Source organism: Octopus bimaculoides, chromosome 14 (assembly GCF_046866305.1).
Source record: "Octopus bimaculoides isolate indiv1 chromosome 14, ASM4686630v1, whole genome shotgun sequence".
Classification (NCBI taxonomy): domain Eukaryota; kingdom Metazoa; phylum Mollusca; class Cephalopoda; order Octopoda; family Octopodidae; genus Octopus; species Octopus bimaculoides.
Window position 1 is genome coordinate 14649266 of NC_142941.1, and position 24030 is coordinate 14673295.

Sequence of the window (24030 nt, forward strand, 5' to 3'; positions counted from 1 at the left end):
TATATATTGTTGTTGTACTTGGGGACGGTCATATTGCCAGTTTAGCCAATAAAAACACACGCACTGTATATTTGGTGTTAATTTGCTTCAGCTTTATATTACATTAATCTTATTTCGGCCAGAGTTATATATATATATATATATATATATATATATATATATATATACATACACACACACATAATTATACATGCATGCATCCGCTTGTCTGCCCGTCCATCCATCTATCCATCCATATATCAGTGTGTATGTCTGTGTGTGTGCGCACGCGCGTGTGGACGTGTGTGCGCGCGTAAGTCTAATTATTCTATATTGCAAAAGCATTCAGCACCGACCAAATCCGAAGACAGATACACAAACGCATATCAAGCACTCACGCATATATAGGTCGGTAATTGGTCAGAAGCGTAGGAACGGTGCTGCCAGTCGAATCTGCTTTGGTTTCTAGTATCATTCGTTTTGGTGTCTTTCCTGTAGATAGAATCTAATCAGATATTCATTTTTTGAGGTTAAAATCCCAAATATCTAACCAGGAAATTTTTTATAAGTGTTTTTTTATTTAAAAAATAAGCAGAAAAAGAAAGAAGGAAAACATTAGAAAAGATACAGATTTCTTGACGGTAACCACAACAAGATGGATTACGTTTTTCAAGCCTGGATACCAAACTTTTCTTCGAGCAGTCTGTTTTGTAGACTACGCAAAATACTTCCTGGTGCTAATAGAAAACAAATGATGCTGTCTTCTTGAGATACAGCAAAGCTTTACACCGTGGAACTGTTGCACTGTTGCCAAACTTCAAAATGGCCACGAGAGCAGCCACTTGTATGTATTGATAATAATAATAATAATCAACAACAGCGGCATAATTATAATTATTACCATTTATCGTTGCTTGTTTATCCTCCACTTTCTCTATACCACTCTCTTTGTCTTTCTCTTTCATGCCTGTTGTTTGTCTGTCTAGCTCCCTTATCGGAACTAATCCAATATCTGTCAGTCTTCAAACAACGTTCTAGATGTGACCATGCCACTTTTTATTCAGGCTGTTATTCGTATCCAAGGTTTTATTATCTAATAATACGTGTCCTTCTTTTTTCTTTAGGCAGTAAGAATGTGATTTAGGATAGATGTGACTGCTATTTCTAGCAGGACATATCAAACGACCACGTTGCATCGTTCCGCTCACTCTGCGACGATGGTGTGAGGTTAAAAAAACACAATGTCATACTTCTTTTAATTATTTATCTTTCTAATCCCTTTCTCACATTTCTAATTCTTCATATTTATGCAAAGAAGATTTAATATTCATTAATTCTCTTCAGAAAGAAATTATCATTACAGAATATCATACCATTTTCTCCTCTCATTCAAACGCCCTTATTTTGATATCGTTTCAAACATTTAGAAACGAAAACAAATAAACACCTGTTTAGTTCCAGTCCAACTATGATTAAAGACATTCTAGCCGCAATATTCCCGTTTTTTTTTTCCTTTTAAAATATATAGAATATCTACGACTGCGTATTTCTACTATTTCTAAGCCTGTAGGGTGTCAATTGATGACGATTTGGTTGCTGTTTCTAACGAACTGATCGACCACATAGTGGTTTATGTGTTTGCTCAACAAATAAACAATTTTAGGGGTTATTAGCGTTAGAATTTTAGACTCACGTAAGAATGGTATTTCTGATTTAATTGTATGTTTACATATTTTTAATTTTAAACGTTGCCTTTTATTTATATTCTATTTTATTTGTTTTGATCGATCGTAAAAACGAGGTGGTTACATGAAAATGCGCCGTTGATGAATATTTATTTTTTAACCGAATCCGTTTCATTGAAGTTACAAATTTTTCTTTGCTCCCGAAGAAAATGCATGAACGTCACAGCTTCTTATATCTCTTTTTCTCGAAAATCTTATTTTCCATGTTCCTCATAGAAAAATTTTGTGTGCGTGTGTATTCTTTCGGTTTTCTCTACAGAATTTGTTACTAAATCGAAAGTAAAACGAACCACTAAAACTATTTCAAGACACGATATTACTTTCGATTTTAAGAGTAAAAGGCCATTTATGACATTTGTGGGTTTATTACATTATGAGCATTCATTCATTTCTTGTAATTGTTATTGACCGATTCCAGCTTGGAGTCGGAATCAGCTGCTGGCTTATAAACACGGGACATACCGCACACTCACATTCCACTACGTTTATACACATACATATACACACATATATATATATATATATATATATATATATATATATATATATATATATATATATATATATATATATATATATGTGTGTGTGTGTGTGTGTGTGTGTGTGTATCCATATCCTTAACCATCTCATTTCCGCATCTCTTATAAATTTGTGGTCTTTCGTTTAAGTAATATTATCTAACTTGATGATGATGTGTTTCAGATGATTCCTCTTCTTTTTTATTTTAAATTTCATTTTCATTTTATTTATGTATTTAGATAAAATAAACGTTTACGTGTTTTTTAAGGACATGAATGATTTACGATCTTCCTCTGTTTAGACGAGCTTTCCTACCTTTTCGGACAAAACCTTTTGTAGCCTTCGTCCTGTCTTTGTCCTTACATGTCTTTAATTGATATTAGCCCTTGTGGCCAATAAAACGAACGAATTATTTCTTCTTCCTCTATGGGAGGGAGTATTGATTACCGTTACTCTTAGACCTATCTCGAAGGAATTAAATCCTGTACTTTAGAATAGGCCTTATATAGTATTATCACCACTCAAATTCCAGGATAGTTTCAGCTACCTTCAGTCGTGATAGTAACATCTATTTTAAAAGCATTTCATAATTTGCCGCCTATTTTCTTCTGTTACTTGTTTCATTTAATATACTGTTATTAAAATAATATATCTACATTGTAGTCGACTCTATCATTTTGCGGAGATCTGTTATATAAACATTTTTGTAAATAGTTTCGTTAAAATTTTTAAATGTATACAAGAAATATTACTCGAATAATGGTGTGGTAGAACATGTAAAACCACACTGGACTATAAAATGTTCTAACTGTGCTTTAATTTCATCTGTCCAAGGGTTGGAGATCCGATATGTACGGAAGTTTATTCATTAGATTGTAATAAATGTTGCCTTATAACCTCTACGTGGTCGTTTGACCTGTAAGAAATGTCCCTCGAACTCTTAAAAAAAGGATGGAGGCTATTTGAAAAGAATAAATAGAAGACGGAATGGAATGCATATGCTAATACGTTTGACCAGGTCCGACTGACTTGAACTAAGTAAACAAAAACCTTCGGCCTTAAAAGATATAAAACTACCCTATTCGATAATAATATGCGAACAAAATGACGGACGTTATTGTTTAACCCGTGGTCTGCCTACATTGAATAGACATGATCAAAAACACTCCAGCAATTACTATCCCGCCCTTTGCTTTTCAACTATCGTGTATTTAATGCTGCATTATTTGATGCAGTTTTAGGTTTTAAAGACAATAGTACTTTAGGCAGCTGTTGTTCATGTGATTATGTAAAAGCTCTTTTGTTGGCTTGTTGTGGTGGTGTTGGTAGTGTTGGTTTGAATGCTGGCTTTGATAGTGTGTCTGATGGTCGTATTTTTAGTATTCGTATAATAATGCTGTACTACTACAACATGTTGAGAGCGCTTGACCTAGTGGTTAGGGTGTTGCACTCACGATCTCGAGATCGCGGGTTCGATTCCTGAACAGCGTGGTGCGTTGTGTTCATGAACAAAACACTTCATCTCACGCTGCTCTGCGATCACTTCGATATCTGATGCATGGTACATCGTACACCTGTACAGGTAATGTTGATTTGAGGGAGTGATGGTGGTGGTGTTGTTGTTATTGGTGTCTATGTATGTGGGTGGGAGAAGCTTAATGTTCAGCATGAACATTTGATACCTATAAACAAATGAACTGTGCAGGTTTTAGAGTGAGTTAGAAATTGCAAAACCGTCCTACTTACCATACTACACAAAATAGGTTTCTGAGTTTAGTTTTAAATAAATTTCTGCAGTTAAGAAATCATAGTTTATTTTTTAGTATTTTCCCCAGGAAAATGTGTATTATTTTGCTTTATATTTTAAAATTAGTCTGATGGGGGCGAGCAAGACCAAACTTCGAAGTCACTATCTACTTTTTCCTGGTCAAAAGTTAACATACATGTATATGTACGTGTATTTGTATGTGCACGAGCATATATATATATATATATATATATATATATATATATATAAGGCACTAATAGGGAATGACTCTCCCCAGAAACAATGTATATATATATATATATATATGTATACGTTTTTTAGAAAAACATACATTTGGAGAAGCACACTCTAAGAAGCAAAGGATACATTTCTGGCGAGAAAATCAGAAACTAGCCTTTACCTGTAATATATATATATATATATATGTAGATGTATGTATTTATATGTATGTATTTGTATGTATTTATATGTATATATATGTATGTATATGTATGTATATATATGTAAGTGTATGTATATATATATGTATATATACATATGTATATATACATATGTATATATATATGTGTGTATATATATTTATGTTTGTATATATATGTGTGTATATATATTTATATATGTATATATATGTGTGTATATATATTTATGTATGTATATATATGTGTGTATATATATTTATGTATGTATATATATGTGTGTATATATATTTATGTATGTATATATATGTGTGTATATATATTTATGTATGTATATATATGTGTGTATATATATATATGTATGTATATATGTGTGTATATATATATATGTATGTATATATGTGTGTATATATATATATGTGTGTATATATATATATGTATGTATATATGTGTGTATATATATATATGTATGTATATATGTGTGTGTATGTATGTATATATGTGTGTGTATATATATATATATGTGTGTGTATATATATATGTATGTATATATGTGTGTATATATATATATAAGTATGTATATATATGTGTGTATATATATATATATATGTATATATATGTATGTATATATATATGTATGTATATATATATGTATGTATATATATATGTATGTATATATATATGTATGTATATATATATGTATGTATATATATATGTATGTATATATATATGTATGTATATATATATGTATGTATATATATATGTATGTATATATATATGTATGTATATATATATGTATGTATATATATATGTATGTATATATATATGTATGTATATATATGTATGTATATATGTATGTATATATATATGTATGTATATATATGTATGTATATATATATGTATGTATATATATATGTATGTATATATATATGTATGTATATATATATGTATGTATATATATATGTATGTATATATGTATGTATATATATATGTATGTATATATATATGTATGTATATATGTATGTATATATATATGTATGTATATATATATGTATGTATATATATATGTATGTATATATATATGTATGTATATATATATGTATGTATATATATATGTATGTATATATATGTATGTATATATATGTATGTATATATATGTATGTATATATGTATGTATGTATATATGTATGTATATATATATGTATGTATATATATATGTATATACATATATATGTATATATATTTATATGTATGTATATATATGTGTATATATATGCATGTATATATGTATATATATGTATATATATGTATATATGTATATATATATGCATGTATATATGTATATATATATGCATGTATATATGTATATATATGTATATATGTATATATATATGCATGTATATATGTATATATTCATATGTATATATATATGCATGTATATATGTATATATTCATATGTATATATATGTATGTATGTATATATATATATATTTTCATACGTATATATATGTATGTATATATGTGTGTGTGTATATATATATATGTATATATATATATGAAGAATAATAATAAATGGAGCAAAACGCGTATAATTAATAAGTTCCTTTAGAGGAACTTGTTAATTATATGCGTTTTGCTCCATTTATTATTGTATATATATGTGTGTATGTATATATATATATATATATATATATATATTTATGCATATATCATCATCATCATCATCATCGTTTAACGTCCGCTTTCCATGCTAGCATGGGTTGGACGATTTGACTGAGGACTGGTGAAACCGGAGTCAAATCGTCCAACCCATGCTAGCATGGAAAGCGGACGTTAAACGATGATGATGATGATGATGATGATATATGCATATATATATATATATATATACACACACACACACACACACACACACACACACACACACACACACCCATATATATATATATATATATATGCATATATATATATATATGTATATATATATATATATATATATATATGCATATATATATATATATATATATATATGTATATATATATATATATATATATATATATATATATATATATATATATATATAATTCTCTAAATTATATATGTATATAAATATATCATCACCATCATCATCATTGTCATCGTCAAAATCTCATATATTCTGCCCATCTTTTATCACTTTCAGTCACATCAAAAATTCAGACTTTACAAGACTACCAAAATCGCATTAGGAATGACATGCTGCCTGAACAAAGCGGAGTGGATATAGTTAACACTTTGAAGTACTTTTCACAGACATTACTTAGGTAAGTCATGGTCTTTTTGGGGGTTTTGTTTTGAGCCAAAATATATTTTATATTAAAAATATGTTTTATATTATGTCACAGTAAAGTAGTTAGTTTTCTGTCATTAAGCTGTGGCCATGCTGGGGCACAACTCTTGTTGGCTTTAAGGTAAGAGAGAAGGGTTAAGCTGGAAGCCAGGAGGAGCAGTGACTTGGCCACTTCTGCTGATCCACCAATGCGTGGGTGGTTATGGTTCAGGGCAGGGGTTTTCAAACTTTTTGACTTGTGGACCCCTTTATATTTCAGACTTTACCTTAGGGACCCCTTTATAAACGCTTATGAAATTTATACATAAATATTTGCTTAAAATAACATATTTTTTTTACAGTTATTCATTTAACAGTATTTAACAAATAGGTTTATTGTCAATTAAAAGATTTCGATTAAAAAACATATATAGAATCAAATTGCCCATAAAAAGTATTTGCTGTCTATGGACCCCCCGTCTTGTCCTTGCAGACCCCCTGTCTTGTCCTTGTGGACCCCCTGTGGTCTGCGGACCACAGTTTGAAAACCCCTGGTTCAGGGTTCAAACACCTGATAAATATTGGATACCATCTGATGACATCAGTTCCTCCTGGCCAAGGCTCCATTGACATTGGTGAATGGAAAAGCACCTCCTTATAGGTGCTATTAACATAATCTTTATCTAAGAATCTGCTAAGCCATGTTCCAAACATTTATATCTACCCCTACATTGTCATTTTAAAAATAAACAATTACGTCATCAAAATCTTAAAGACCCGCTTCAGTCATGAAAGACCATGGGATTGCATCTAGAAAGTTACCCTCTAAGGCACAAGTCCGGGCAAGGTTGTTTATGGAAGACCAGCAGTTGCCCATGCATACCAGCCTCCCCTCTCCATGCCACTGATGCTTATCCAAGGCAAAGGCAAAGGCTGATACAGCTTGGAACCAGTGACATCACAACTCATTTCTACAGCTGAGTGAACTGAAATAACGTAAAATAAAGTGTCTTGCTCAAGAACACAACACGCATTCCAGTCCGGGAATTGAACTCACAACCTCATGATTGTAAGCCCGCTGCTCTAACCACTGAGCCATGTGCCTTCACATTTAACTGGATAACTTGAATCCTGAAAGGTTAGGTATCTTTGTAATGGCAGGGACCTCTAGTCTGGTTGTATTCGTATGATAGACATATCTCTGTTCTCATTCTGTTTTTCATCTAAATATTTATATCTATAGAATCACATTTACTGGATCACGTCTTGGATTATTATTGTTTGTCATTGTTGCCAAGATAAAATTGAAGACATCAACCTCATCTTACCACATCTAATCTCCTTTCATCTAATTCCACCTTACTTTATCCAATTCATTTTCATCTCATCTCAGTCTCATCTAATCTCATTTCAACTCATTTTACTCCATCTCATTTCATCTAATCTCAGCTACTTTTGTCTTATCTAATTTCACTTCACCTCAGTGTCATCTTATTTCATCTCATTTCATGTCATTTCCTCTCATTTTTATCTCATCTCATTTCATTGGATTTCATTTCGTCTCACTTCATCTCATCTCTCAAATCATCTCATCTCTTCTCACTTTACTGATTTACCTCCCTTCTCCAACAGTGTACTTAAAGACGTTCCTGATATCCCGTCTGATAGCTATGGCCCGCGTCAAAGAGACAGTGTCCGCTTGTCTGTCTTCCCAAATTTGAACTACTCTGGTTTGTATGAAGCAGTTCTGAACATCATTGATATAGTTCCTCAGCTGCTTGTCAAACAACACGGTAAGTATATGTGTATATGTATGTTTGTGTGTGCATGTGTGTGTGTGTGTGTGTGTGTGTGTGTGTGTGTGTTGCAGTTTATCAATTTTCTGTGGGCAAATCTATAGATGTATGTGTGTGCATATATGTGTTATGCGACTCAATTGTTTATGAAACAACATTGTATGCTTCTGTGAGGGCAATTATAAGTGTGTGTGAGTGTGTGTGTGTGAATCTTTTACTTGTTTCAGTCATTAGACTACAGCCATGCTGGAGCACCACCTCGAGTGTTTTTAATCAAGCAAATTGACCCCTGTCGTTTTTTTTTTTTTTTCAAGCCTGGTACTTATTCTATCGATCTCTTTTTGCATAACCACTTTTTGATATGGATGTAAGCAAACCAACACCAGTTATCAAGCAGTGGTGGGAGACAAACACAGGCACAAAGACACCACACATAGATATATATACAGAGGTGGCACTCCATCGCTTACAACGGCGAGAGTTCCAGTTGATCCGATCAACGGAACAGCCTGCTCGTGAAATTAACGTGCAAGTGGCTGAGCATTCCACAGACACGTGTACCCTTAACGTAGTTCTCGGGGGATATTCAGCGTGACACAGTGTGACAAGGCTGACCCTTTGAATTACAGGCACAACAGAAACAGGAAGTAAGAGTGAGAGAAAGTTGTGGTGAAAGAGTACAGCAGGGTTCGCCACCATCCCCTGCCGGAGCCTCGTGGAGCTTTTAGGTGTTTTCGCTCAATAAACACTCACAACGCCCGGTCTGGGAATCGAAACCGTGATCCTATGACCGCAAGTCTGCTGCCCTAACCACTGGGCCATTGCGCCTCCACATATATACAGATATATACACATTATTTATTTATTATTATTTCTCTACTTTCTGTTATATATCTGTCGTGTCCTTTAATGTGGTAGTATCTACCTTTGGTGTAAACCCTAACCTGTTTCTATAATTCTTGCTTTTGTTTTTGTGTGCTGTAAATCGCCCTTCAACATTGTCCTCCATATCCTGGGCCCTTGTGGCCAATAAAAGAAATCATTATTATTATTATCATTCAGTAGTTTTATTTTTATAACGTGCTTTCACTTCACTACCGAGGGCAGCTCTGTGTGCCTTGGGTATGTGCTGTGGTTTGCTGTGATGCTCTTATGGTTACTGTATTGAAAGTGTTTTACGTAGGATGTGTGCAGTGCCCAGTAGTGCAATTTTCTGTATGTTATATATATTTGTAAGTCCTGGTGTTTTTGTTATGTATTTGTCTGAATATTTTTTTATTATACCTAAGGCACATATTATGATAGGAATTGTTTCTGTATTTAGATTCCACATTTGAGTTACCTCTATTTCCAGGTCTTTGTATTTTGGAAGTCTCTCTTATTATTATTATTATAATTATTATAATTATTAGAACAGAAATAAATTTATTTCTCAAACAAGTGATAATGCTATAAATAGCATGATCAGGATAAATTATCCATTTATTGCAGAAAAATACACTACTGGCTAGCCATGAGACTCGAACTCACATCTCTGTGATTGCGCGTCAAGTGTTTTACCATTAAACTAAACTGCCCAGCAACGAATTCTTCTGTAATTTTAGAACTTATAAATTTAGCTTCATAAGACGCTAACGTTAAATTCAACTTTACGATGAAAGTAAACAAACAAAGTTTGTTGAATTTAACGTTAGCGTCTTATGAAACTAAATTTATAAGTTCTAAAATTGCAGAAGAATTCGTTGCTGAGCAGTTTAGTTTAATGGTAAAACACTTGACGCGCAATCACAGAGATGTGAGTTCGAGTCTCATGGCTGGCCAGTAGCGTATTTTTCTGCAATAAATGGATAATTTATCCTGATGACGCTATTTAAAGCGTTATCACGCGTTTGAGAAATAAATTTATTTCTGTTCTGACAATACATCTCAATGCTTCTAAAAAAGAACAAACAAAGTTTGTTTACTTTCATCGTAATTATAATTATTATTATTATTATTGTTATCATTATTATTATTAGCTACTACAACTTATATCACTTTTAATGTCATATTCTCCCAGATCTTGGTGAAGCAATATCGAATGTTCTTGGATGTTTGGTGCCATTTCTAGAGCATGAGTTGCTCAATGCCCTTCCCTACACTGTAGCATCGACTCTGGCAATTTTCCCGCCTTCTTTACACAAAGATACAATTGACCTCCTCTGCAGCAGTCTTCTTCCTATGACATTGGGTAAGTCAGGATTAACATGTTTTTCTTGTTTATAGCTGTCTATATCTTTTATCTGTTTCAGTCATTAGACTGTGGCCATGCATGTATACATATATATGCATGTATACATATATATGCATGTATACATATATATGCATGTATATACATGACCAGTTCATTTACCCATCCAAACACCATGTGCTATAGAGTCAAAATACCACCACAGTAAATATAATGATACAGTGAATATATATATATAAATTCCTATATTAATAAGGATGAGATCATTATTTAAATAACGATCAAATCAATTGGCAGCATGGGAAGAAAAAACTTTATAGGTTATAATTAGTATTAAAATCATAAATAAGGGTATCTAAGAGATACCACCATGCTTGAAATAGCAGTCAAAACCTGACTCTAAAACTACATCATGTATTCAATACAGCACAAAGTGAAAAGACAAATAGATAAATAAACTGGTGAAAATTGGATAATTCCAGACCCTGGGTTTCTGGCTCATTTTATAAAAATATTTTGCCTTCGCCAATGAAATATACCAAGAATTGTACATAATTACATATATGCATATATGCTTGTATAGATACACACAATGCACACATATATATGTATGTATATTTATGAAATATTTGTAGGCACTTTTGGTCATGATGAACCCACGTATGCAAGTGAATCAGCAGCTGCTATCATTACGATAGTCTTCCAACACACTGAAACTAGCAGTAAGTCTTCCCTTTTGCCTTGTTGCTCTTCTTTACAGTTTTCTGTTGTTTTACTTTTGTTCAAACTTGAATTTTATTGTTTTATTTTTTAAAATGCTTTCACACAACATACTTGAACATTTGTGCTGATATATATATATATATATATGCATATATATATATATATATATATATATATATATATATATATATCATCATCATCATCATCAGTGTTTAACGTCCGCTTTCCATGCTAGCATGGGTTGGACGATTTGACTGAGGACTGGCAAACCAGATGGCTGCACCAGGCTCCAATCTGATCTGGCAGAGTTTCTACAGCTGGATGCCCTTCCTAATGCCAACCACCCTACAGAGCAGACTGAGTGCGTTTTACATGAGTGGGACAGTTTGATAGGAGCTGGCCAGGAAGAAGCCTGCACCAGACTTCTGTGTCTGTTCTGGCAGGATTTTTACAGCTGAACGCCCTTCCTAACACCAACCACCCTATAGAGCAGACTGAGTGCATTTTACATGCCACAAGCACAGGTGTGGTCAGTTTTGGCAAGGTTTGTAAAGCTGGATTGCAGGTCTGGATTCAGTCTAGAATGTTTTTAATTTACTCATGGAGTCAGCCTGATTCCAAATGGTATGATATGTTGGGCTACAGCCCCAAGGAGTAAAATTGAATAAGTGTGACACACTGAGACACTGACATGCACATTTATTATGTTAGATACGTTTAATTTTAAGGAAACTATATTTCAATTAAAGTGTATTTTATAAATATATATGTGCCCCATCTGCAAGGTCATGCACTGTTCATCTTGATATGAGATTACAATGTTGTGCTCATATGGTTTGTGATGCATGTGCCCAGTGTACCCTTATCACATGGGTAGTCACATGGGTATCTTGGGCTTCATATATTTGTATCTGCTCTTTCACTTAATGATCCTTTCTACTATGGGCACAAGGCCTGAAATTTGGGGAGGAGGGGGTCAGTCAATTACATTGATCCCATTATTTTATTGACCCTGAAAGGATGGGAGGCAAAGTCAACCTTGGCAACAATTGAACTTAGAACATAATAATGGATGAAATACCACCGTGCATCATCCAGCCTGCTTAATGATTTTCCCAGTTTGCCACCTTAATGTTAAATATGATGATGATGATTGATGATCATGACTGATGATTGATGATCATGATGATTGATGATCATGGTGATTGGTGATGATGATGATTGATGATGATCCTGATGATTGATGATCATGATCATGATGATGGTGATGACGATGATAATCCTTTCTACTAAAGGCACAAGGCTGGTAATTTTGAGGGGAAGGGGATTGGTTGATTATATATAGGTCCCAGTATTGACTGGGATCTGTGTAATCAACATTAATCATTATAATTTTTTTCTTTATTATTACCACAAAAATACTAGTTGAGGGGACATTATGGTGACTGGTAACAAACTGTAAAAGATTTGTATTTATGGTTTTTATGTGCTTATATGTTATTTTCATTTTTAATATTTCTTTCTAATCTAGTGTTTCATTCTCAAATTCTGGAATTCTTTATGAGTATGAAAAGAGAAGTAGTTAAGGTGAGTATAATTCAGATAATTAACTCTACTGTTTTTCATAACTAATATGTACCACTCCCTACCTGTCACTATGCTGCCGAATAACAATCTAGTCAAGATGAAATAGAGCCTTCAGCAGAAGCATACTACAATGGTCACATTGATATGATCAACAACAACCTGTTTGTTTTTTTCTTGAAAGAAATTTTAATTCTATTTTTCACACACTGTCTCTCTCTCTCTCTCTCTCTTTCACTGTGTTTCTCTGCCAGCAGCAATAACAACCTGTCATTTATAGTAAAAGTCTTTTTTTAAAGTCTGCATTGCATTGTCTATATAGATGCATATCTGGGTACATGACGTTGCAAAAGAACATGGACAAAATGATAAACAAGGTACAAAAAACATGCAGGCCACATAGAGAACATATCCTTCATCAGCTGCCACCATTAAAACACTGGTGTTTCGAAGAGTTATATATATATATATATATATATATATGTATATATATATATGTATTTGTGTATATATATATATATGTATATGTGTATATGTATATATATATGTATATGTATGTATATATGTATATATATATGTATGTGTGTATATATATATATGTATATATATGTGTGTGTGTATATATATATATATGTATATATATGTGTGTGTGTATAAAAGCACCCACTACACTCTCTGAGTGGTTGGCGTTAGGAAGGGCATCCAGCTGTAGAAACTCTGCCAAATCAGACTGGAGCCTGGTGTTGCCATCCGGTTTCACCAGTCCTCAGTCAAATCGTCCAACCCATGCTAGCATGGAAAGCGGACGTTAAACGATGATGATGATGATGATGATGTATATATATGTATATATATGTATGTGTATATATATGTATGTGTATATATATATATGTGTGTATGTATATATATGTATGTGTGTGTGTGTATATATATATATATATATATATATATATATATATATATACTGCCACGCCTATTGGAGTAATTTCCCTTTATTTAACGGTTTTTACATAGCATTTTTATTTGTCTTAATAACTAATGAGATGCCGGAGCAGACTTCAGCCCCGGCATCCGAAACTCTGAGTTTTATTATGGCAACCAACTCATTGTCACATATTATATTTATAGATAAATTCCTCCATTCACATAATTTCGAGGTCTCATTCATTCTTCTGTTGTCATATTATTATTAATAATAATAATAATGTATACATATATATATATATATATATATATATATATATATATATATATTCATTTAGGTCATATTGATCTATGAGCATGTAAATGAACCACTCTCTCCTCTATCGCTCTCCCCATCTTTGTTTCAAGAATTATATTTTCAGAGCCCTTCTTCATAATTGTTTTCTTTAAATTTCGTCTAGGACCTGCTCAGTGTTATTGCATATGGACCCCCTTCTGCAAGGGCCCCAGCTGCTAATTTACTGTTCTACTACTGGCCCCAGTTAAACCCATCACATTCAGAAAGACGTGGAATTCACTACAAATACCAGCGTGAGTAGATATATGTTTTATTGTTTCATGTCGTGTCTATTATTTCCATATTAACACAATCAAAATGGTTTCTGTTCTTAAATGAAGTGGGGAAGGAGACTTGTATTGCTATATGAACAACTGATATAACAATGGGATATCTGATCTTATGCTAAATACAGTACTTTGAATTGAGAGTTGGATCTGCTAGTAGCTAGATGATTGAAACAGAAAGAGTTATGTACCTTACCATAGTGCACAATGCAATGATTGTAATATGCTAGTATGCTAACTCCGTGCTCCATGAACATTCAATTTTTTAAAAAACATTTTTTTGCTGTTTAGCCAAAGTAGAAAATGCAACAACGAATGGGTCATTGATAATGCAGTGTGAAGCCTTTATATGACTCTTGAGCTACGCCAATCAATATGGAATAAAAAAAATGTTGGCAAGTCAGCTTATTAGCATATTAATGATGATATACTAAACTTATAATAATCCAGGACAGTTATAATTACTCAACTAAAAAAGTCCCAAAACTTCTTGAATGCACCTCGTATAAATATTCAGAAAACCCATTAAGTGAATGCACAAACATATACATTCATGTACACGTCCTTACTCACATTCGCATAGACCTATTTTCTCATTCACATTCATACAATTGTATATTTGTCTATGTTTTGTAGCATGGCCACCTGTTCTGTGTCAACGAGAAAACTGCGTAAACTCAGGAAATTGTCAAGCTGTCAAGGTAAATCCTTATACAATGTGTTGCATGAAAAAGTAATCCTGGTTCCTAAGCTTTTTCGTGTGTGTGCAATTTTTTTTCTCTATTTACACAATACTCTGAGACTCAGGCTGGTTTTTTTTCAGTTGAAATAATACAATAACACTTGCAAATGAAAAGTTGGATGCCTTTTTGTGTGTATAAATGTATAAAAGTAGCCCAGAATCTGGGCTACTTTTTCATGTACTTTTTCATACTGACCATATCTTGGCATTTATAAGCCGCCCTCTTTCCCTATTTCTGGCGAGGATGTAGTCGATTTGGCTAGAGTGTCTGCCGGAGCGGTAGGTGACTAGGTGACTGGCAGGTTTCCTGAAGTTGGTATTGCAGACCATAAGATTGGTTGCATCACAGAACTCCAGCAGTCTGGTTCCCTCCTCGTTGCGGGAACCGAAGCCATAGCCTCCATGTATGCCATGGAAGCCCCCAGCACGACGTCCGACATGACCGTTGAAGTCTCCAGCCACAAAGAGAAGGTCCCTGTCACTCGTCGACGAGGTAGTTTGCAAGAGGGTGTCATAGAATTGGTCTTTCAGACCATCTGGTAGCCCAGGTTGAGGTGCATAGGCTGAGATGACAGTAGCTAATCTATGATGAAGCACTAGTCTGATCTTAAGTACTCTGTCACTTACTCTAACGACCTCGATTACCTTATCCACCCATTTCTCCGCTAGAAGTATTCCTACGCCCCCGACCCCGTCAGTGTTCCCTGCCCAGAAAAGATGATGATGATGATGATCTTATCAATCTGTACCAGCAAGCTTTCATTGGGAACAGTAGCATATCACACTGGTTAGCTCTGGCAGAGACAAAACTGAGCCCCAAATGCAGAACCACCCATCTATCTATCTATGTCTGTCTGTCTGTCTGTCTATGTGTGTGTGTGTGTGTGCATGTGTATGTCTGTGATGGAAACTGAAAGAAGCCTGTCGTATATGTGTGTGTGTGTATGTATGAATTTGTGACCACTTATGTTGGTGTGTTTATGTCCCTGTAACTTAGCAGTCTGGCAAAAGAGACCGATGGAATAAGTACTAGGCTTTCAAAGAATAAGTTTGACTAAACAGAGTGCTCCATCATGGCCACAGTCAAATGACTGAAACAAGTAGAAGAGTAAAAGAATATATACACATGCTTCTTTCAGTTTCCATTTACAATATCAACTTGCAGGGCTTTGATAGGCCTGAAGCTAGAATAGAACACACATTTGCCCAAAGTGCTGCACAATGGGACTGAACCCATGGAAACATGGTATTTGGAAGCAAGTTTCTTAACCGCATACCCACGTGCCAATAGCCATAGTAAAAAAGAAAAAGTTTCCTTCATTTTTCTTCTCTGTTTTGATATTTTTGTCTTTCATTAACCTCTCTCTTTTACTATTTGTTTTTTTTTTCTTCTTACTTCATTCAATATTTCAGATGTGTCCAAACCCTGCTCTTGCAATTCAGTCAAGGGACAAACCACCCCCACTATATGTCTGCAGTGACTGTGCAGAACCACTTAAGAGAGTACACGATGAGTACATGGTTGATATACTACTTCCAATGTCTCATGTACCAACGACCTGCGAGAACAAGGTTAAACATTTTAATTCTTTTAATATTTTTCGATAGATTCTTTTAGCATCTTTTTAATGTTTGCAGAACCAGTTAACCCATATTATGCTTAAAGTCAAAAGAAGATCAAAGGTCCTTCTCAAATCCCAAATTCTGTGGCATATACAGGGTAGGCCAAAAGTCATGCACCAAAACGTTTATCATTTTATTCATATTACATTATTATTAATATTATTGAGTGAGCACGTAAAATAGCATGGCCATTGCCAGTACCGCCTGACTGGCCTTTGTGCCGGTGGCATGTAAAAGCACCCACTACACTCTCGGAGTGGTTGGCATTAGGAAGGGCATCCAGCTGTAGAAACTCTGCCAAATCAGATTGGAGCCTGGTGTAGCCACCTGGTCCACCAGTCCTCAGTCAAATCGTCCAACCCCTGCTAGCATGGAAAGCGGACGTTAAACGATGATGATGATGATGATGAGAGCAGTGCATGTTGTCAAAGTGACACCTGGGTGCAAATATATGAAGTCCAATATACCCATCATGACTACCCATCTGCTAAGGGTACACCAGGTACATGCATCACAACCACATGTGCATGACATGGTGATCTCATATTGAGACAGCACATCTACCAATTCTGCTCACAGAGTATTGGTTAACCTAAGACACTTGCCCAAGGTGACATGTAGTGGAAAATGAACTTGAAACCATGTGATTATGAAACAAGCTCCATATCCACACAGTTGTAACTCTGCCAATGTTATGTTAGGTAATTACGATGTTGATTGAAATTGTGAATATAGATTGAGTTAATGAATCTATCTAATACTTACATTTTACCACTGTTTTTAACACTTTAGAATTGCCGTTCAAGCAATGCCATTGCCGTGTGTACCTGTTTTAATATCAACTGTGCTAGTCAGAATGGTAACCGACCAATCAGGTATTGTCAAAACTGTCACATGGTACGCCACAGCAGTGAAACTGGGCAGAAACATATCTTCCATGAAAGCATTCCAGAAATCTGGCATTGTGATCGAGAGACGCAGCGTTATTTAATTGATGCTATTGTAAGGTGAGTTACATGTTCCAGGATTTGACAACATTAGGTAAAGCATTAAAGTCTATATAAACCAATGAAGGAGCTTCTATTTGGTTACATTACTTGCTAGAAATAGCAGAGCTAAATCTCTCTTAAATTATACCCTGCTGTTTAAGGAGGGAAGAATGACACACTGGATAATAATTAGTCCTAGGCATAATTATAACAAAGGCAGATTGGATGTTGAAGGACTCGTTAAATAATGTTTACCTAGATATATCATTGTAGTCTTCATTATGTGGTTCGAGGTACATCATACAGGGTGCATAAGGTATTTGAGGACAAATTTGTCTTTTTAGTAAAACACATACAACAGCAGAAAACAGCTTTACTAATGAAAAAATTTGTGCATATGAACTAGATTATCTTCTTCATAATTTTATTCAACGTAGCCACTTTCAGCATCAGTAACTGCTTGTATGTGAGATCTGAATCATCTATATTCCCAAATTAATTGGTCCTGGTTCATATCAGACAATACTCTGAGTATGGTAGCTTTCAAAGAATCCTTGGTGTTATAATTGACTTCTCTCTCAACAACACTCCACACATAGTAGTCCTATGGACTGAAATCTGAAGTGTTTGGAGGCCAAGTGTTAGGGATTATGTGGTCATGAAAATTGTCATTCACCCATTCGTAGGTTGCTTGAGCCTTATGTGATGGTGCAGAGTCCTGCTGAAATACATTCTTTATTTATCCAGGGCTTGACAACAGTTTCCAGGCCCTTAATGTAGTTAACTCTAAGACCTTGTGGAAAGAAGTGAGGAAGCATCACATATCTTTCATTACTGACAACTTCAAAAGCCATGACAGTTGTCAGAAATTTTGTGTGCATGACTGAAGGATCTGAACATAATCATCTGTCATTTTTGCAGTTAATCTTCTGGTCTTGGTCAAAGTTTTCCTCATATGAGAAAAACCAAATTATGTCATCTGGGTTTTTCCTGACATGGTTTGACCTCTCCTCATCATGTAAGATTTGTACCAGATGTCTTTGTGGACAACATTTCTGATTGTCCCTTTTAACACAGGAAGATGTTTTGCTATTGGCCTCATGGATTTTATGAGATTTCCATCAATGATCCGCTGAAGTTCTTGAGTAAATTTGGGTGTTCTGATGATATTGGTATGTTGGGAATGCTTTTTGCATTTTGATACTGGCGATGCCTTTCCATTTGAAGCTTCTAACCCCTTGCAAACTTAGTTGACAAAAGATCTGGCAACTTTTAAAAACTGAACTCTCTCTAAATTGCTGTGCTCAGCTTTGAGGCCGCAGTTACTGCAGGTCTCTTCGTTTCTTGAGTAAGCTGAGTGTCTACCATTATTATTTTCTGAAACATAAATGACATGAAGTTAATTTGGAAACAGTAACAACTCAAAAATGTCATGTTCTCAAGTTGACACCCCACTCTTCAGATCAGTAGCCTGAACAGCCCATTCTTTTTTTTTTTTTTTTTTATAATTCCAGGATGTCCAGAAATTATCTTTACAATTTGAAAAATTCAGAAAAAAATTAAAATTAATGATAGCTCAGCAGAGTTTATTGGAAAAATTAGGCAAACAAATGAAGTTTTATTGGAAGCATCTGAACACTTCCACATGGGCTTTACTAGTTGGATGCAACACATCTAGACAATAAGTTGTAGAAGTTGTAAAGATAATTTATGAACACCCTGTATTTTTGTGAGGTGATTGATTGAGTTTATATAATTTCAGTCTACTCAAAGAAGCACAACCCCTGCAATCAAAACGAGTTGTTGAAATGGGTGAAGAACACTTCTATCAAGTTCCCGAGGAAGACGACTTCTATGATGAAGGCGGCACTGACCGGAAGCTGTTGAGCCGCTATGGGATTTGGTTGCTAGTTGAACTTTGTAAACCCAAAGAAGACATTTCAATTGTAAGCGGCAAATACAGTTGATTAATCTTTTAACATTTAAACTGGCCATATTGGGCCCAAATATTCTCCCTGTTTTATATTCAAAATGGCTGGATTTAGCCTTTCACACCTACCTTATAATATCATTATAAAGTTAAACAAACACATCATTGAACTCTTGAAGCAATGAAATAATTCATGATTAATTCAAAACAATGTGAATATATATGCTTGCGAAGACCTGTTGAGGCAAGTGAAATCGAAATCGAACCAAATTCGATGACTGGCACCCATGCCAACCTCTCCTTCATTGGACACTAAACTTGGCTTGCGAAGACCTGTTGGGGCAAGTGAATTCGAAATCGTGTTGGCACCTGTACCAGTGGAGCGCTAAGAGCACTGTCCAAGCGTGATCATTGCCAGAGCAGCTGTCTGGCTTCCATGCTAGTGGCACATAAATAGCACAATTTGAGTGTGATCGTTACCAATGTCGCTGGACTGGCTCCTGTGCAGGTGGCACGTAAAATACACCATTTTGAGCGTGGCCGTTGCCAGTACCACTTGACTGGCCTTCATGCCAGTGGCACGTAAAAGCACCCACTACACTCTTGGAGTGGTTGGCGTTAGGAAGGGCATCGAGCTGTAGAAACTCTGCCGAATCAGATTGGAGCCTAGTGTAACCATCTGGTTTCACCAGTCCTCAGTCAAATCGTCCAACCCATGCTAGCATGGAAAGCGGACGTTAAACGATGATGATGATGATGATGATCTATTTCATCCATCTTTATGCTCCAAGTCCAAATTCTTTCACTATTTTGGAGTTGATAAAATAAGTAATCAACTTACCCCACCTCCTAAACTACTGCCTTTGTGCCAAAAATTGAAACCAGTATATATATATATATAAACATTATATTTGACTCGTGTTTATTGCTATGTCTTACACTCACACATACACACACACCAGTGGTGGCTCGTGTATAGGAACTGCGGAATTGCAGCATCCCCTATTTCCACTCAATATTATTGATAACATTCAATATAATGAGTGCTTTTCTCTTTAATTCTTTCTTTATACTTGTACATTATATAATCCTTAAGATTAATGTCAGTAACCATCCCCTACTTTATGAAAAAAATACAAAAATCCTTGTATAGAACTGTGCACTTCACAGTTCCAGCGACGTGTTGTTTGGCTGTTGCGCACATGTTTACATATCTGAGATAGAAAGCTTCACACTAAGGAGAGACAGCACTGTTGTTCACGCAGTGTCTGTGAAAGGCAGTATTCATTATTTCAAATTTTAAAGGATATAAACCAGCCCTATCCAGCTCCAATCTATCTGTTTTATGTTCAAACTGGCCAGATCTGGCCTATCACACCTACTCTATAATGTTCTAAAAATAAACAATCACATTATCTGAGTCACAAAGCTACTCAATATAAAACATAATTAATCCAAAACAATGTGAATGAATAACTAAGTAATTTGAATGTTAAATATTTTGCCCTCATTTTGATTTCTCTAATTATTCTTTCACTTTTGTTTGTTTTTTTGTTTTCTGCCATATTTTACAGGAAATCCTTGGTCGTCTCCTAAGTATGCTGTTCCAGTGGTTTGATGCCACAGCCTATTTAACTGATGGTATGTTATTGTATTTAGTATATTTCTGTCTTTTGTGATGTTTTATAAACTATAGGCACAGACATGGTTGTGTGGTTAAGATGCTTGTTTCCCAACCATATGCTTTCAGGTTCAGTCTCTGTGCAGTTTCTTGGGTGTGTGTTTTCAATTATAGCTCCACACCAGTCAAATCTCTGTGAGTGAATATGGTAGGTGGAACCTGTCATATATGTGTATATGTGTGTATGTATGTATAAATAAATGTATAGATATATTTATATATATATATATAGATATATGCATATATCTATATATATATATAATAATAATATTAGGGATAAAATCCAAAATTACAGGTAAAGACTCAATTACAATCAATTTATTAAAAATTAAAATTAAATTAAGTTTCACAGTATAAAATATATATAGATATATAGTATTAGGGAAAAGAACCAAGGTTTATGAACTCATCGATGAAAATCCACTGTCACATATAGAAAAAATTTATAATTAAAAGTGCAATAAATATGTATAATATAATACAAAGTAAATATCATAAGATCAAGATAATATATATATATATATATTTTTTTTTTTTAATTTTTTTTTTTTAAGTTTCAGCTTAGAGCTGCGGCCATGCTGATGCACCACCGTGTTGCTACACTGTTATTACAGGGAGCCTCTTACAATATGTGGCACTTGGTGAAGAATGGAGTTTGATTTAGTAACCCTCATTTGCACCTCCTGCCGCGAGGTAGGTTCATCTGGGACTCTCGATAGGAAGAGGTCCAGCTTTGATTTAAAAACTCCTACATCTACTTTGTGCAGATTCCTCAGGCTCTTTGGGAGAATATTAAAAAGCTGTGGGCCCCTGAATCCCAAGCTGTTGCAGTATCTGGTCCTGAAGCATGATGGCATTGCTGGGATCTTTGGCACTATGCAGTGTCGTCCCGTTCTGGCATTGGTGTAGCTTTCAATGCCAAAATTTATATATATATATATATATATGCAAATCTACATGTATCTGTATTTAAATAATAGGGGTAAAAAATTGAATATTAATTTGATTAATATCATGGCAAAGTATGGGAGCACATGGATTATGAAACAGGGAGAGAATATTACAAGGGTTTAAAGAATTAAGAGTTTTTGAAAGTTATTTGAAGAATTAAAGAATTAAAAATTTCGAAAGTTATTTTAAATCAAAGTACAGCATGTTAGTATTACGAGTTAGATGACTGGATGTTGAGCAATTAAAAACTAGAGAAATTTCTTAGCTTAGCTGGTCATTTCATGTAGTATAATAGTATCAACAGCGGGGCAAGCAATGTGAGTTTAGAAAATCATGTGTGAAGGGTTATTTATATACTCTACAGCTGGAAGTGGTCAAATAAATGGCTAGCTTTGTCTTAGGAAATAGAAATAGCAGTAAGAAGACACTAGTGAGGCAGACAGAGAGAGAGAGAGAGAGAGAGAGAGAGGTGAATCTGAGAAGGGAATATGTTGAATAAAATCATAATTAACTGATCCGCCTGTATCTTTTTTTTTTTTTTACCCAAAGCACCTCCTCACAAATATGTATATACATATATACGTTTATATATGTATATGTACATGTGTGTGTGTGTGCATTGGTGTCTCCTTGTCTCTACTTCACATTATAGTTGTAAATGAGTACCTCTGTCATACGAGAGGTGTCATTCGTTTCCAATATTCTGCATGAACATGTCTGGTCCTGATGGGGAAATATTACCTTGCATGGAAACAGATGAGGGTTGGCAACAGGATGGGCATCTACTCATTGAATATTTGCCACAAATAAACTCTGTTCAACCCATGCAAGCATAGAAAAATGGATCTTTGATGACGACGGCGGCGGCGACGACAATGGCAACCACCACCACCAACTGGAATCACATTCTTCGCAATTTGCCACTTTCTGCTTCTTTTCTGTAAAATTTATGTTTTACTCTTCAGATAGAGTATAAAAATCATTATATTTTACTGTTTCATATGTTAAATGAAATGTCACAGATTATTAAGAATTTAAGAAATATATAAATTATTTCTCTGCAGATAATGCTGGAAGTGCTCTTGAACGTTTGAAACCCGAGGTAGGAAGTAATGTTTTTTTTTCCAACTCTTTGCATATCAACCCAGCTGAAACTGCCCTTGGTTCTATCATATAGATTCCTTGTTTTAAAGTAATCAAGATTAAAAACCATTTATAGATATTTTCAATCTAGTTTGGATTCTTTACCATCAAATTTGAACTCTTTGCAATGAAATTTGATGGCAAAGAACCCAAACTAGATTGAAAACATCTATATCAAACTTTCATGTTAATTTATGTTCCAAACACCAGCTTAATAATGACAAAATTATTCAATAAATTCTTTGTTATTTCCAAAATTAACTGAAATAAAGGCAGCATATTTCAAAAGAAATAGTGTAACAAAATGATTAAAGCTTATGAAGAAATGTGGGCAAGTGTTTTCTACTATAGCCT

At 34.3% G+C, this 24030-nt stretch overlaps 1 protein-coding gene across 1 annotated transcript in view; it reads left to right on the plus strand.

The window, feature by feature from the left end:
• Window positions 1-371: 371 nt before the first annotated feature.
• The window catches only part of LOC106880816 (protein unc-79 homolog), a 48562-nt gene continuing 24903 nt past the window's right edge, over window positions 372-24030 (plus strand). The window contains exons 1-13 of the mRNA XM_089363316.1: window positions 372-823; window positions 6611-6731; window positions 8369-8529; window positions 10592-10762; window positions 11398-11484; window positions 13017-13072; window positions 14455-14584; window positions 15254-15318; window positions 16773-16931; window positions 17775-17989; window positions 19734-19917; window positions 21476-21542; window positions 23598-23635. Coding sequence (XP_089219442.1) covers window positions 802-823; window positions 6611-6731; window positions 8369-8529; window positions 10592-10762; window positions 11398-11484; window positions 13017-13072; window positions 14455-14584; window positions 15254-15318; window positions 16773-16931; window positions 17775-17989; window positions 19734-19917; window positions 21476-21542; window positions 23598-23635 — 1476 coding nt within the window. The 5' untranslated portion in view covers window positions 372-801. The remainder of the gene's footprint in view (window positions 824-6610; window positions 6732-8368; window positions 8530-10591; window positions 10763-11397; window positions 11485-13016; window positions 13073-14454; window positions 14585-15253; window positions 15319-16772; window positions 16932-17774; window positions 17990-19733; window positions 19918-21475; window positions 21543-23597; window positions 23636-24030) is intronic.